Source organism: Miniopterus schreibersii (assembly GCF_964146895.1).
Source record: "Miniopterus schreibersii genome assembly, chromosome: 10".
Lineage (NCBI taxonomy): Eukaryota > Metazoa > Chordata > Mammalia > Chiroptera > Miniopteridae > Miniopterus > Miniopterus schreibersii.
In genome coordinates, this window is record NC_138110.1 from 17440593 (window position 1) to 17456800 (window position 16208).

The 16208-nt window shown below is 41.0% G+C and overlaps 1 protein-coding gene across 1 annotated transcript; it reads right to left on the bottom strand.

The window, feature by feature from the left end:
* Window positions 1–301: 301 nt before the first annotated feature.
* On the bottom strand, window positions 302–11582 carry LOC308562934 (oxalate decarboxylase OxdC-like; the record flags this gene model as incomplete). The annotated part of the gene is made up of 9 exons (XM_081149451.1): window positions 302–436; window positions 1511–1657; window positions 2654–2767; window positions 3273–3382; window positions 5067–5220; window positions 6102–6332; window positions 9421–9627; window positions 10114–10323; window positions 11499–11582. 9 exons carry the CDS (start codon window positions 11580–11582, stop codon window positions 302–304), a joined length of 1392 nt encoding a protein of 463 aa, XP_081005577.1.
* Between the last annotated feature and the right edge of the window lie 4626 nt (window positions 11583–16208).

Consider the following 16208-nt stretch of genomic DNA (forward strand, 5'->3'; position numbering starts at 1 on the left):
ACAGGACTACGATTTACTGACATGAATTAAAAGAATGGATTTTCATTTGGAGTAATGCATTTGAAGTAAAAAAGAGAAAATAAACAAGTATGTACATATATAGTAAAATCCATACAAAAATATAATTTAATTTATTGGGGGTCCTCTATAGACCTGCCAATCTACACAGAACATACATATAGTGCTGCCTTGCACCCGCCTTCCCCTCCGCTGTGTGACGAGCTCCAGGTTCGTTAGCCAAGTCCTCTTAAAAACAATGATAACAAATGGAGAAAGAACAGATGTGGACTCATGAGCAAGTCTAAGGCAGGTTGATTGCCTGGTCCTCCTTGAATTTGGGGATCTTCTTAAACTCACTTTGTTTCTTGAAGAAGAGCTGTGCCAGGATGTGGTCTGCTGTGGCCTGGAGATAATCGTCCATGTCAAGGGTTTGTAGCTGACAAGGGAAATCAAAAGAAGCATCAGCATTGAACTACTCAGGTTCCTACAGAAACCTCACAACCACTGAGACACCTGCAGAACTGTGGGGTTCTTGGCTGTGTGACTACACAGCTACAAATTCCTGTGAGTGGTCACCTTGTGTACCTGGTCCTCCCTTGCTCTGGGGAGCTCACCTTTTCAACTCTGAGAATCAAGAAAGGCAGACTGAAGGCTAGATGTGCCGGGCCATCTGAAGCTGCCTTTAGAAGGGACCTCCATCCTACTGAGAGACAGTTTTGTTCGATGAGCAAACAGGACTGTGTGTCTTCCTGTCAGCAGGAACTAGTGACAAAACAGCTGCTCAGAGCACCACGCCCAGAGGCACAGGATGGAGGCAAACTTTGCCACCAGGTAAGTGGTCCTCCTGCTTCACAGCCAGAGATTGGCCTCTGTCTGCTCTCTGGCCTTCTGTCCAACCAGGTGGTTGTGACAGTCTGTCTTTGTCCATTCTCCCTACCACTGTCTTTCTCTCAGTGTGCTCTCTCAATTTCTGCAAAAGTCTCCCCCCCACACACACACGAAGTAAATTCTGGAAGAATAAACTGGGCAAGCTCAGTTTAGCTTATCACTTTCTGCTTCAGAGCTGGCAAAGCTTCCAAGAGCATGCTCTGTTTCTTCATGCCCTAAGGCATACAGGCCCTGCCTCAGCAGGGAGAGGCCAGTCCAGCTCTGGAGACTGATATTAGAGATACACCTGCCCACAGGTATTAGTCACAGTCTCTAATATCTGCCTTATTAGCAATAAAAAGTATAGCATGGATCTCTGTATACGACTCTGGTTTTTGTTTCTCGGTTGGTTCAGAACATGGGGAATTAAGAGGGAATGTGATAGATATATCGGGTCCCTTTATAACCAAGTGACAAGATTGTTTGAGTCTCTGCTTTCCACATCGGTTCTGCCAGTTCACTTATTAATTCATTCATTCAACACACACTGGCTGAGGGCCCCCTGTGGCCCAGACACAGCGCTTAGCGGAGCATTCAGCACATCACTGGCACCCAGTAACCTCTTAAATGAGCCTGTTCTCACCTGGTCTCTGGTGCTGAAGGCAAGAATGAAAAGCAAGTCTTCGTCACAGGCACTCTTAATGTAATGCTGGGTTCCAATGGGGAAAAACACCACATCTCCAACGTGAATATCAAACTCCGTGGTACCCTGAGTATTAGTAATGCCCGCCTAAGGAAGAAGAAATATCTTGAGGTGAGGCAAAGAAAATCAAATATTCATTAAGGAAAAGCATTAACAGTGAAGAACAGATGAGTAAAAGCACGTGACTATAAAATAAAATAATAAAATAAAATAGAAGGGGCTTCTTCGTAAGGGGTAAATAGCAGAAGGCAGAGGCCACCCTTCACATAAAATCTCCTGTTTCTGAGACATAGTCCCACAAAAATCAAAAGATACTCTGTTTAAGAAAGTGTTCCTCAAAATGCCATTCACAAGTTCAGTGCTGCAGGACTTCATGCAAAAAGGGCTTCACTCATCATGTTCTAATGAAGGGTTATAAATTTCCCTTACATAGTTACCTAAGCAGGCAAAGGATTTAAATTTGAGTGTTTTACTGCTCCCATGCCCCCCTTCCGACTTGTTTGGGAAAACCAGCCTTTTAGGAGAGCAGCATCCTAATGGTCTCCCTAAGGGAGTTAGAGATTAAACGTGCACACAGATGCACACACACAAGCACACCAAAAATAAAATCCCTTCTTGAAATGTAATTTGTGAAAGACTAGAATGCCTTTTTCCAATTTATTAAAGCCTTCGCTTCCAAAAACATAAAACAAAACCTTTGCTATGGATGATGTAATAGTGAAGTTCAGCCTGGTCTGAGCCTTTCTGTCAACAGGGAGACAGGTATAGGCTAGAAAAGCCCATTTTGCCTGTATGTGCCATTGTTGGTTTCCCCAGGGAGCCCTGAGGAAGCCCAGAACCAAATCACTATGTTAAACTCTTTATCGCTTCTGAAATGTTCTTAGCCTCTTTTCACGCTAAGAGCAAACTTAGAAGCTGTCTCACAGAGCCTGCATGGTAGCCTCTGGAAACTATGCCCAGAAAGCCATTAGCATCAAGTCCTTTGATGTTACCAACAACTGAACCAAAATAAAGAAATACCTCTCATTTGCTTCTCTCTGCATTAAAAAGGAAAGTTCAAAGACCGGTTCACAGAAACATTACCTTTGCACACCCACTTATTACATATCCCATTTCGTTTGCATTAAAATGGAAATGTGGCTGTCGCAATCCATTGTTGTAAATTCTGAGTGTACACAAAGCAAGGGCATTTTGATGCTTTAAAAAAAGGAGAAAGGAAACCCAGTTATTTAGCCAACATCCTACTCAACAACTTAACAATTAATTTAATTATAACTAATATTTATGAAGCCCCCATTAAGACATGCAATTTTTATGTCCTTTACATTTATTATGTTCCTTATAACAGTCTTATAAGGTTGTTATAAGACTTTACAGGTGATGAAATTAAAATCAAGTGACAGACCTGAGATTTGAACCAGGGAATTTAACACCATAGCTGTGCTATTAGTCATTATGGATTTAAAACAAATGAAGAGAGATATTTCACAAGCATCCAGTCTTTTCATTAATGTAACCATCCATGCCAAAAGATTAAGTTCCCAAATCCACATTGAGGCCTCAATTAATAGCTTACGTTGATCAAATTAACCAAAGTTTGACTAGATCTTTCCTTTTTTTGTGTCCAAAAGAAGGCTAAAATCCCATCTCAATCTCATATTTCATCCATCTTAATAATCATCAAAACATTTTTCTCAATTACCTGATTCAGGAATTTACTAAAAATTTTTTCATTGCTGCTTAGTCCACTATCATTTTTCCAATATTGTGCCAGCTGTATTATTCCTCCAGGAAATCGATATTCTTTTGAACCTGAGTCAGATGAAATTTAAAAACAAAATACAATAAAATATCTCAAAATCATACTACAAAGGACATAGCTCTTCTATAATCACAAAGAAACTTATGTGATGGGAACTGCTAACACCAGATCATATGTGCCCCCAAAATATTGACCTGTTATGGTCAGATACTATCCTACCATCCAAGCACTCCTGAAATTTCTAACAGAGTGGCCTTTTTAAGATTGTCTGTTCAAATCAGCGCACCAGGGTAGGAAACTTGAGAGTCATCCTAAATACCAATCCTAGCCTTTAAGTCAGTCAACTAGACTCAGCCCAACCTCTTTAAATTCTCTTTGCTTCAGAACAGTTCTCTCCCTCTCACAATCATCATAGTGCAGGCCAGCATCATCCCCTATTTGAGGGACTGTGAGATCCCCTGACTCATCTCTCTGTCTCTCGGCCCCTTCCAGTCCATTCTCCACAATTCAGCAGGATTGGCCATCACCTCAAAACACAAAACTAATACTAACGCAGAAAGATATCTACACCCCCATGTTCATTGCAGCAATGTTTACAGTAGCCAAGATATGAAAACGACCTAAGTGTCCATTGACAGATGAATGGATAAAGAAGATGTTGTACAGATATACAATGGAATATTATTTAGTTATAAAAAGGAATAAAACCTTGCCCTGGCTGGTGTTGCTCAGTGGTTAGAGCATCAGCCTGCGCACCAAAGGGTGGCAAGTTCAATTCCTGGTCCACATGTCTCTCTCACATCGATGTTTCTCTCTCTTTCTCTCTCTCTCTCTCCCCCCCCTCCCTTCCTCCCTTCCACTCTATCTAAAAGTAATGGAAAAACATCTTCGGGTGAGAATTTAAAAAATAAAGAATAAAATGTTGCCAGTTGTGACTGGATGGACTTTGAGGATATTATGCTAAGTGAAATAAATCAGACAGAGAAAGAAACACCACATGATCTCATTTAAATGTGAACTCTAAAAAAAACAAAGCTCTGATATATATAGAACAGATTAATGGTTGCCAGAGACGGGAGGGGGGCACTAGGGGTGGGAGAATGGGCGAAGGGAGTCAAAGGTACAAACTTCCAGTTATAAAATACATAAATCATGGGGATGTGCTGTACAACATGGCAACTATAGTTAATAATACTGTATTGCATATTTGAAAGTTGCTTAAAAGTTCTCATCACAAGAAAAAAGTTCTATATGTATGGTGACCATCTTAACTGACTTATGGTGATCATTTTGCAATATATAAAAATATCAAATTATTATGTCATACACCTGAAACCCATATCATGTATGTCAATTATATCTCAAATACATAAATAAAACCATAATTGTGTCACTCTTCTATTTTAAAAAAACCCTAATTGCTCCTTTTTCCATCCAAATAAAAACCTACATAATTGGACCCCTCCTCTCTCATCAGCCTCTTCTCCTATAATCCCCTCCCCAAGCCCCAACACACACCCTCACACTTTGAAATCTTTTGCCAAATTCTCCTTTGCTTTCAGGCCTTTTCTCATATTTCTTAATCTGCTGAGAAATGTCTCTTTTCAAACTTCTCTTGACCCACCGTAAAAAATAAAAATAAAAAAAGGCACGTTGCATCTCAGTCCAATACACCTGTATCATCACCTATATAAATATTTAAATAAAAAGGCTTCACAAAATAACATACTATACCTTTAAGGTCATAAAAGTACTTCCACACAAGGCTGTCTGGAGACTGTGCGTAACTAGCATTCATAACCAGTTCCGGCAGGTTCGGGGGAAGGTTGACACCCTGATCCTCTGTTTGCTTGTGGAATGTCCTAATAAAATTAACTCCACCTTCAGGCTGAAACACATAAGAAATCACATAAGGGATCTGTGAAACATTCTACAAATGCTAGCAGAAGGGTAGGTAGCTGAGGATAAGCTAGTATTTGCACCAGTGTGGTTTTCAGTAGTCCACTCAAAAGCGCTGACTGTGGTTAGCCTAAGACTTGTGATATTTATGAACATCCTCCAAGTTTTCAATGTATTTTTATTTTAAATATGTTGGTGTTTCATGATCAATAAAAATCCTACAAAAACATACACTGGTTTCCATGTTTACCAACACTCTCCCTAATGACTCATCTTCTACTTCTCCCTATAACATTAGACCAGGATGTGCTGCAAAATAGATCTCAAAACCTTACTAGATAGATTTCTAAATTTTGCATGGAACCCCTTCTAATGGCCAGTCATGAGCCATCGCCAATTCTTCTGATCACCCATTTGCGTTGTCAGCCTACACTTGACCCTCTGCACCCAGCATTATGAGCAAATTCCTCCAATGATAATATAAATATTCGAAGAGACCAAAAGTATCTGTTCTTCAGGAAAACTGTGGGATCCTCTTCATTAGATGAAGAAAACACGACACTATCTGTAGCCAACTTCTCCCTGTATTAGCTTATGACTTTTCAGAGGTGTAGATTATAGCAATTTGTATTAACTATATAACAACCTTTCATCCAAATTTATTCTAGTTTCCTATGGAAGTCCTTCATAAAGTATAGAGCACTCAATTTCAACAAGTTTTATATCCTTAGTGGGAACACAGGTATGTTTTTGAGTCCATTCTCCAACTGTTATGCTGCTGATTGCCGCCCTAGAAACACGAATACTCGTGCTCTCTTTGTGCCTATGCAATGTGTGCCCTCATGATGGGATGCAGGTTTCAGTACAGACCTTAAGTGACCTGGAAGCAATGTCCTCAGGTGTAGAAAAAAAGACGTCGTCAACATCCAGGGTCTGAAGTTCATCATGTGTGGAAAAGAAGAGCAAGAAAAAGCAGTCTTCACTCCCCACATTCTTTATCCAGTGCAGTGTGTTTTTAGGAAAGAAGATCACTTGGCCAGCTGTGACGTTGTACGTGGTGACGACATGGCCATCGTCAACCACCCCGATCCATGCCTTCCCCTGAAACATAAACAGAGAAGCACATCCAACACCACCTTAGGGTAATCCATGACCTTTTCCCATTACCTCCTTCCTGAGGTACCATTTTAAACTTTTTTTCTAATCACCACCCTATGAAATTTTAACGCTACAGGTGTACTGTAGATCCGTACACTACATACACCTACTGCTTAGGTACTCTACATATATCTATGCTTTAGTACATAACAAGAGTCAGTATTTTTGCCCCCAAGAACCAGTTTATACCCCCTTGAGGTTCAATATTACCCCCATTGAAAATACATAATTTAGAGTTTAAAAAGACTGCAGGCACAGGTGTGTTCATATGTGATTGCATAGACATGCATGTTTGTGTGTGTGCCTACAGATGTGTATATATTTTCCAAATAAGAAAAAGTCTGCATACAATGTTAATAATAATAAATTAACAATAATAGCACTTAGTGCTTTTACTGTGTCCGGTCCAGGTAGTCTTCTTAGCACTTTACCTGATGTAACTCAAGTATTCCTTACATCAGCCCTGTGAAGCAAGTACTATTATTACCATCACTTTACAGATGAGAAAACTAAGTCCAGAGAGAACATATCATTTTCCCAAAGTTACTCAGCTTGTTAATGGCAAAGCTGGGATTTGAACCTAAGCAGTCCAGCTCTAAAATCTACACTTTTTTTTTTTAAGTGTGGTAAGAACACTTAAAATGAGATCGACCCTCTCAACAAATGTTTGCTTGTACAATACAGTATTATTAATTATAGACACAATGTTGTATAGCAAATCTCTAAAACTTAACTATCTAGTCAAACCACCTAGTTAAAATTATTTAATTAAATTGTCTAGAAACAGTCAGTAGAATGGTGATTGCCAAGGACTGGGGGGAAGGCTATACTTTAATCCATACTGCACCATACTTTTATTCTGCTCATTCAGAACTGTATCCTTTCTCTCTCTCTAATCTGATCTTTAGTATTACCTTGTGAGGTAGGTAGAGAAGGTACCATTATTTCTGTTTTGCCACAGGCTCATGGTCACATAGTGGAGCATCTACAAGGGTGGATGAAAAGGGAGCCTTTGTCCTATCTATTCAGACGTGTACGACTCGGATCCAGACGGTTATTAAAGATGCAGGGGAAAGGTGAACCCCTGAAGAGCTCTCTCCAAGCCCATATTTCTGTGAACAGCAGAAATATGCATCTCTTCCTATTGGGGCATCACTCCAGAGACAGGGCAGAGACAGCGCAGTGGCCAATGGGACACCCACAGCAGGGCCACTGGCTTCCCACTAGTTACACCAGCTGCCCTGCTCCTCTCAGGGACACTCATTCCAAAGCTTTCATATGCAGGAGCAAAAGCACTCTCCACGGGTGAGTGTGCAGAGGAGGACTTCCTTCATGTCCCCTTGCTTGGTTCCCTACCCTGACCGTGAGAGTGAGTGGCCCTACAATTTTTCTTGGAACTAGAGAATATCCTGGCCCACATTATTTTTTATAGTTGAATTATTTCATTTGATATGTTTTTAATTAAGATATTATTGAGATATAACATTATATTAGTTTCAGGTGGACAACAAAGATTCAATATTTGTATATACTGTGAAATGATCACCACAATGAGCCTGCTCAACATCCATCACCACATTTAGCAATAAATATTTTTCCTGTGATGAGAACTTTTAAGATTTACTCTCTTAGTAACTTTCAAATAAACAATACAGTATTGTTACCTATAGCCACCATGCTGTACATTACATCCCCGCGACTGACTTGCTTTGTAACTGGAAGTCTGTAACTTTGGACCACCTTCTCGCTCACATTTAAAAGCTCAGATTATAAACTCTCTCTGGACTTGCAGAACAGCCTGCCCCAAGCTGAGCTGGATCCCAAGCCTGTGATCTGCCCAAACACTCTCCAGACTAGTTTCTCTGGCTTGGCCTTTGTTATGTAGGGGGCCCAGGAAAGCTCACTTAACTGCTTTTCCTTCTGCCTACCACTCTGCCAATACTCAGCCAGGTAATCTTTTGAAGATTATGCTCATTTACATATTTTATACACGTGGGAAAGACACGGAATCACAAAATATGGACTTTGTCCCAGTCTAGCCAACAGCTACAGTTTATCTTCATGAATCTTTCTGAGCCTCTATTCTTTCATGAGAAGTAAAAAGGATTTGGTTTCACATGGGTGAAACTCTAATCTCTCTTCCTGTTGTAAACTATAACATTGAATGAATTGTCAAAAATAAAAACAGAGCCCAGCCGGGCGTGGCTCAGCGGTTGAGCATTGACCTAGGATCCAGGCGATCGGAGTTCGATTCCCGGTCAGGGCACATGCCTGAGTTGCAGGCCCAATCCCTAGTCGGGGGCATGCAGGAGGCAGCTGGTCAATGACTCTCATCATTGATGTTTCTATCTCTCTCTCACCCTCTCCTTTCCTCTCTCTGAAATCAATAAAAATATATATATTTTTTTTTAAAAAGAGTTTTATTAACAACATAAATACGTCACATAAAATTAGCTGATCTATTAACAAGATTGCCAGGGTAAGACTAAATTCTGTAAGTTCTATGAGGACTTTAGTCACTACTGGGCCCCCATTGTCTGAAATATAGAAATATTTGAAATTCAAGTAAATGAACTCATTTCATCTCTAGCTCTCTCTATTTCACTTGATTTCCAGAAAATTCTGAAAGGTCTGACCACAATTGGCCTGATCTTAGGGACTCCGGGTTGAATATCTGCAAACTGGTTTGTTATCCCAGTTGCTGCTTTTTTCCTTAGAGGAAAGCTGCCCTCCCTTTGATCATTAGATCTGAGCCACCAATTTTAGCTTTGGCTCAAAGAATGGGACAGTAGTCTTATTTTAACAATAGTGTCTAAAAAAATGATTTCATACTGAAGAAAGTTCAAAGTGATCCCAAGAATAATGAAAATAAACAGGTTAGTGCTTCAAGGCACTGCTAACTAATCTAACTGAACACATAGCCAAAGCCTGGATGTTGTCTGTCACTTAAGTAGGTTTTACAACTAAAATGATAGCCTGAGGACACACCAGCATACATGTCGAAGTGCAGAATGGGGTAAACTGGTTATACCTGTGCGAGATAGCCGTGTTCATTTGCATTAAAGTGCCAATGAGGGGCACGGAGGCCATTGCTTTTTATTCTCAGTGTCCCCAGAGTCATCTGCGATCTCTGGCTGTTCAAGCTGCTGCCAAAGGCCTCTTCCTCGACGCTGAGATAGTCTTTGATATTGTTCCTGTACCGGGCCCACTGGATTGCACCACCAGGGAAATCAAACACCTGAAAAGTCAAAAGCAAGGAATCATCAGCACAGAGGCCACCACGGCCTGCCGAGACAGAGGTAGGCAAAGAGAAAAGGCAGTGGTGAGGTAAATAACGGAGTTCCAAAAGGGAACAGGAACAACAGGTCTGTAAGATCCAGGAACGACCGTGGTGGTACAGGCTGTGCTCTTTGTCTAGTCCCTGTTAGACATAAAAGGAACACCTATCTTGACAAGAGAATAGAGGGCTTTCCATTTGCCCATCTGTAATTCTCCCCTCCAGCCAGCCAGAGAACTATCTATCTACTAGAGAAAATCTCTGCCTGGGACCAATATCAACACAACTTTCCCTCTTCTCTCTCCCTCACCTCCCGCATCCAGGCTGCCTGCACCCGGTTCCTTCCCGTGAAGAGAGAACAAAGCTTAGTAAAGACACAATGGAAACTTTGTTTTGAAACAGCCATTGCGAGTACATGATGCTTTTCCTAATCTGCGTGATTCATACCTTGGATTTAGGTAAATGATTAAGAAACTGGAATTTGGGATCCACAGCTGTTTGCTGTATCGGAATTGTTGTCTGCGGTTTGGGTTCTGAATGGGGCTGAACGTTGTTGATGTACACCAAGGACAGAATCAGGACTCCCACGGCTGTGGTGACAGTGCAGGCCAAGAGACATACCAGGAAAACACTCATCAATGACCACTGCTTCTTTTCCTAGGAGGAATTAGGAAAGATGAAGCCACCATTCTCTACTCTTGATGCATTAAAATACTGCCTCCTTTCTCAATTTAGTTTATTTTCTCTTGTATTTAAAACACGCACTTGTGGAATAAATATACTCAGTAAAATAATATATGTGCAAGTATTATTATAAACACACACACACATATACACCTTGCTGACATCCAAATAAACAAGAATGAAAAACATATGAGGAGAGCTGGGACACATAATAAGTTATTAGAAAATCAATTAGCCATTTAAGTTTGTATGTAAAATGAATTCCAATTCAGTCAGTTAGCCCCACTTACCAGTTTCTTCACCTGAAAATTAAATAGGCTATAAAGAGCATTTTCTAAGAGCTTTTTTCATTCCAGAATGTACAGGTGCTACACAGATATAAGTAGCATACCCGGTAAAGAGCTGGTCTGATGGGTCTCAGTTTCTCTCCCCCTCCCTCCTTTGTTTAAACAGCTTCATGAATCTTCCCCTCTTGTGTGTGTTACCTACATGAGTTACTATCCCATCTATCAAATCCGAGCACAATCTTTTCATGTATTCCTATGTTTCTATTTCCTGGCTTCAAGTCACAAATATATGCTGAAAACAACAGTATTATTTTGGTGAGTTACCAGGCACATGGCTGAAAGCCGCCACGAGAAAACACGCCCTAGTCTTTGGACCAATTTGCCCTCATTTCTCTGACCACTAAAGTGATATTCACAGGCACGGATGCCAAGGTCTCCTGTTCTGCTGCCCTCTGAGTCCCTGGCAGTTCTCTCTGAGTAGGCCTGTCTTTGATCATGGATAACTCCAACACAGATGTTCTTAGTACTTTAACCTTCTTAAATGGCACATGTCGTATAGCATAATCATTTATCAACATACTCAGTTTAACATTGCATAAGGCTATTATACAGAACAATAAATAACTCATTAATACTATGAGCCACGATTCATAGAGAGTTGGGCCATTAAAGAGCTACCTTTAGGAGGTGTGAATGCAGAGTTTATGAGCAAGAAGGCAAATCAGGAAATATTGAGAGCAGGAGATGCTGCCTCGGTGAAGAGAGTCACTTGAGGAAAGCTGGTCTAAGAGAGATTCTTTCCTGAGCTCTGCATAAAGGTTTTGAGAGGAACTAATCTCAAGATGTAAGTCCCCAACTCACCATTCTGGAGATGGTATTCATCTTCCCCGTATAGGAAACATTTGGTGTTTTATCTTCATGCATTTCAAATGCTGCGTTGTCCATTGGCAGAAAGCAGCAAGCAATACACCAAAAAAGAGAAAAAGAGAAAAAGAGAAATGTTGCTTTAGCAAATGGGGAGATCCTGGAGATCCCTGAGATCCCTCAGAGAAGAATGATAATCCTTGAGTGAGCGAGTACTTATATAGAGCTGAAAGTTAAGGAAATGAAATAAGGAAACTGCCTCTTAAACTACAGTCCTGGTTTTAAAAAAAACACCCTGGAAATAATTGCCAAATTAGAGGCCAATAAAACACTCTCTACGGTCCCCAACTCTGCCCATTGATGACGCATACAAAGATAATAATAGCAAAACTAGCATTTATTTCCTCCTCTCACTGTGTGCCAGGCACTGGGCTAAGTGCTTTCCATACATTACATAATTTAATCCTCATGGTGATCCTAGCAGGTACTACCATTAGTCCCATTTTGTAGATTAGGAAACTGAGGTAGGCAGAGGTATGGTAACTGCCCCCAAATCCCACAGCTAGTTTTTGTGTGGGAGCAAAGCACCCTTACCCAAAAGATTCCTCCGTGACACTGGTTCTCTGCAGATTTCCTGGTGGGTGCTTAGACCAGCATAATCTTTTTTACCCAAATCAGTCCTGCCTGTAAATAAGGTGACTGATTTTCCTATGTGGTTTATTGAAAAACTTTGTTACCTGAAAGTTAAATATTTATTTAAAATTTATTTGTGTTATATTGCCTGGTGATGATTAGTGGCCTGAGTAATCTAAAAATTGCTGCTATGGTCCAGCCGGCCGTTGCTCAGCGGTTGAGCATCGACCTATGATCCAGGAGGTCACAGTTCGATTCCCGGTCAGGGCACAGGCCGGGGCTGTGGGCTCGATCCCCAGCAGGGGGCGTGCAGGAGGCAGCCCATCAATGACTCTCATCCTTGATGTTTCTGCCTCTCTCTCTCCCTCTCCCTTCCTCTTTCTGAAATCAATTAAGATATATTTAAAAACAAAAACTGCTGCTATGAATCCACACAGCAGTCACCCATCCTTTCCTTTCCGTCTTCCTCTCTTCATTCATTCAGGAAACATGGTTGAATGCCTACTGTAATCCAGGCTGCACACCACTCCTGTACAACATGAAGAGGCCTTGGAGTCGCTTATAATCTAGTAGGAAAAGCAGAAAGCAACTCATTACCCAAAATGTGCTGTGTTCTGATAGGTGCGCAAGGTCCCAAGAGGGTAGGGGACAGTCGTGTGTCTCAGGCGGGAAGGAAAGGCACGGCTTCTCTGACGTCCTCATTTTGAGCAGAGCCTTCGAGTTCTAACTCAGCTTCACTAGCTGGGCATGCTCAGTGGACTACATTTTATTCCATATTTCTGTCTTGTCTATAAGCAGCTCTGGAACAGACCCCGTGTGGGGAAAATGTAGACCCGATCTGAGCCCAGCAGCTCAGGCACCCACGAAGCCCCGGGTTACCTGACAGGGGTTTAACTTGGTGGCTTTCCTACCATATCTCATCAGATCAAAGATGCATCCGTGCATTAGATCTTTTTAATCTTTTCCCACAAAGACCTGGAATGTAAATACATGGCATTGATTTTGAGATAATGAAATGCGTAAAATAACTGTTTACCTGTGGGGCCTGTGGGGCCAGTGTGCTGATTTTGTCACCGTGTTATCAGGGTGCCATCAAACATCAGTTTCCTGTTTAATTTTTCTAGTGCAGTTTTACAACGAGTTGTCCCTGAGACTCAATGAAATAGAGTTTGCCACTTTTCTCCGGTCTTATCAGCAAATGGCACTATTTGAATTGTCAAAACAAGTTTTACACAATTTCATGTTTTGCTCTTCTTTTCTTGGAAGTATGGAAACATGGCCCTCTGTCAACAGCATTATCTGGGAGCTATGTTTAGCATTTATTTAAATGACAAGAGGAGCAAAGCATCAACCAAACTGTACTGAACCTCACTTTAGCACTGAATTAAAGAATGCTGCCGCTGGGTAAGGTCCTTTCGATCTTTGCCAATAGGAAAACGGAGGGCCAAAGAGCCTGTTTTCCCCGAAGTCACCTGCAGAGCCAACACAGAAGTCACGCTCTCCCACTTTCAGCTAGAGCTTTTCCTACAACTATTTGCTGCAGGAGAACCTCATGCCTTCGATACATTACATGCAAATAGTTCAGCGATGTTCAGCCTTTTTCATCTCCTGGCACACATAAACTAATTACTAAAATTCTGTGGCATACCAAAAAACATGTTTTGCTGATCTGACAAAAAAATAGTATCATTTTGATTTACTCACACCAGATGGTCCTTGCTGTGCTGGCTGTTGTCATTTATTTTGTTTGACAGTCTCAGGGAAAGAGGTCAGTGCCCCTGGCTAAATAGGCAGGTATTGCATGTTTTAAAAATTCTTGGGAAACACCATTTGAAAATCACTGAAACAGATCAAAGTGAATTGAAGCAGGACAGCTAAAAGAAGGAATATTATCAAAATTATTTTAGGGCATGTGAATATAACTCCATGGTGCAGCCCAGAGACTCCCAAGTAGTGGGTATGCCAGCCATTCACAAAACCCTCAGAAATGGAGTGGTTCCTAACAGACCAGAAACGCTTGGCAGGCTGGGATGGATACAGGGAGAATCGTGAACTAAACCAGATTCTACAAATAACAGCCAAATCAGCCAGCAGGTGCCTGACATACAGAAAGACTAGAACACGGATGACCCCACATTCTCTTTAAACAAGAACCATTCTACTTATATGTTGTTGCCAAAGATAAACATGGGTTAATGCCTCAACATTGGCAAGAACAATTAACAAATACATGCCAAATACTTTAATTCACAATGTTTAAGCTATTGCGCCTCCGATCATAAATACCTTAAAATATTTCCTGAGGTTCCCTTGTGCTGTCAAATACACTACTTGCTCAATTCTAACATAATTAGGAAATATAAACATTTTTATTCCTCATTGGCCACGTTTATACCCAAAATATTTAACCACCCATAGGGCACAGGCACCGAGCAGGCAGAACAGAAGTAGGTAGTTGGTGTGAACACACCAGTGTGTACACAAGTTTATGGTGGAGCGAGAAGAGCGCCAGCTCTGGAGCCAGATCACCAGGGTTTGAGTCCTAACTCTGCCACTTAGTAGCTGTGTGACCTGGGGCAAGTTATTTAACCTCCCTGTGCCTCAGGTTCTTCATCTATACAACAGGGCTAATGATGTTGCCCACACAGAGGTGTGAGGGCATTAAATTCGTTTAATATATGTCAAGCACTTAGCACCATGCCTGCACATAGTAAATGCCTGATTAATGTTAGCGTTGTTCCTTTTCAATAAGCACAAGTAGACTTGGACTTTAATAATACCTAGATTTTAATATGGTATAAGGACACCCTGAATTCATAAGCCATCTATAACCCCCCTAATAATTCAAAGTACTACATCTTCACCAATTACTTTGAATGATTTATAGATTTGTCCTTATTTTACAACTTAGAAAATTAGACTAAAAAGACCTGCATATATAAAGCTAGTAGAATTATAACTAAAACCCAGATTTCCTCTTTTTTCTTTTTTGTTTTTTTAAATAACTTTTTTATTTTTCAATTACAGTTGACATACAATAGGACATTAGTCTCAGGTGTATAGCCCAGTGATTGGACATTATATACTTTGCAAAGCGATCACACTGATAGTCCCAGTACCCACCTGGCACCACACATAGTTATTACAATATTATTGACCATAGTCCCTGTGCTGTACTTCACATCCCTGTGACTATTCTGTCAACTGCCAATTTGTACTTCTCCATCCCTTCACCTTTGTCACCCATCCCTTCAACTCCCCTCCCATCTGGCAACCGTCAAAATGTTCTCTGTGTCTATGAGTCTTAAAACCCAGGTTTTATTATGGCTATTTCAGGGAGCTTCTTCTCTGGACCACATCTAGGTGCTACTAAGCTGAGACAGTACCTCCCTTATCTTTCAAGCCCTTTATCGTCTTCTAATCTAGCCTCTTGCCATTTAACATCATTTAAAGCACGGTAACTTTCATCCCTAAAACAGGTGATGTGCTAAAATTACTGGTTAAATGGTTAAGCCAAAATAACAGAATATTTGCATATTCTTAAAGCATCCCACATACTTGATAATTACAAAGGGAAAAGTGGTGATTTTATAGCAAGGAATGCTGGCAAACGCCACCTCAACCAAGTGGTCCAGGTTAGCATCACCTGTGATCCATGCTGACTCCACGTATCTGTCCTCCAACGTGATGCACCAAGATGGGCAGATCACCTCAGCCTCTGCGAGCCTTCTCAGTAGCACATCACCTCAATCTAACCATGAGAAAACATCAAGCAGACCCAAATTGAGAGTTAGACATCCAGGGAGAGAAACCAAGGCACATAAAAGGGTTTGAGATGACTTGGGAGATAAAAGCCCCTTGGAGCTCAACCCGCAAAAAAGACTTTCAACCCACCCCACAGCATCCCTAGAAATTTGTGCAGACCCTAAAGATCTCAAAATAGAACCAAAATCAACATGGGACATTATGCCTCTAAGGCTGGAAAACCCCAGATCCCAGCCTCATTAATACTTCTTAAAATTAACAGAAAGCCTGTACTTGCAAGTACTTACAGAAATGGGAAGAATTAACCAG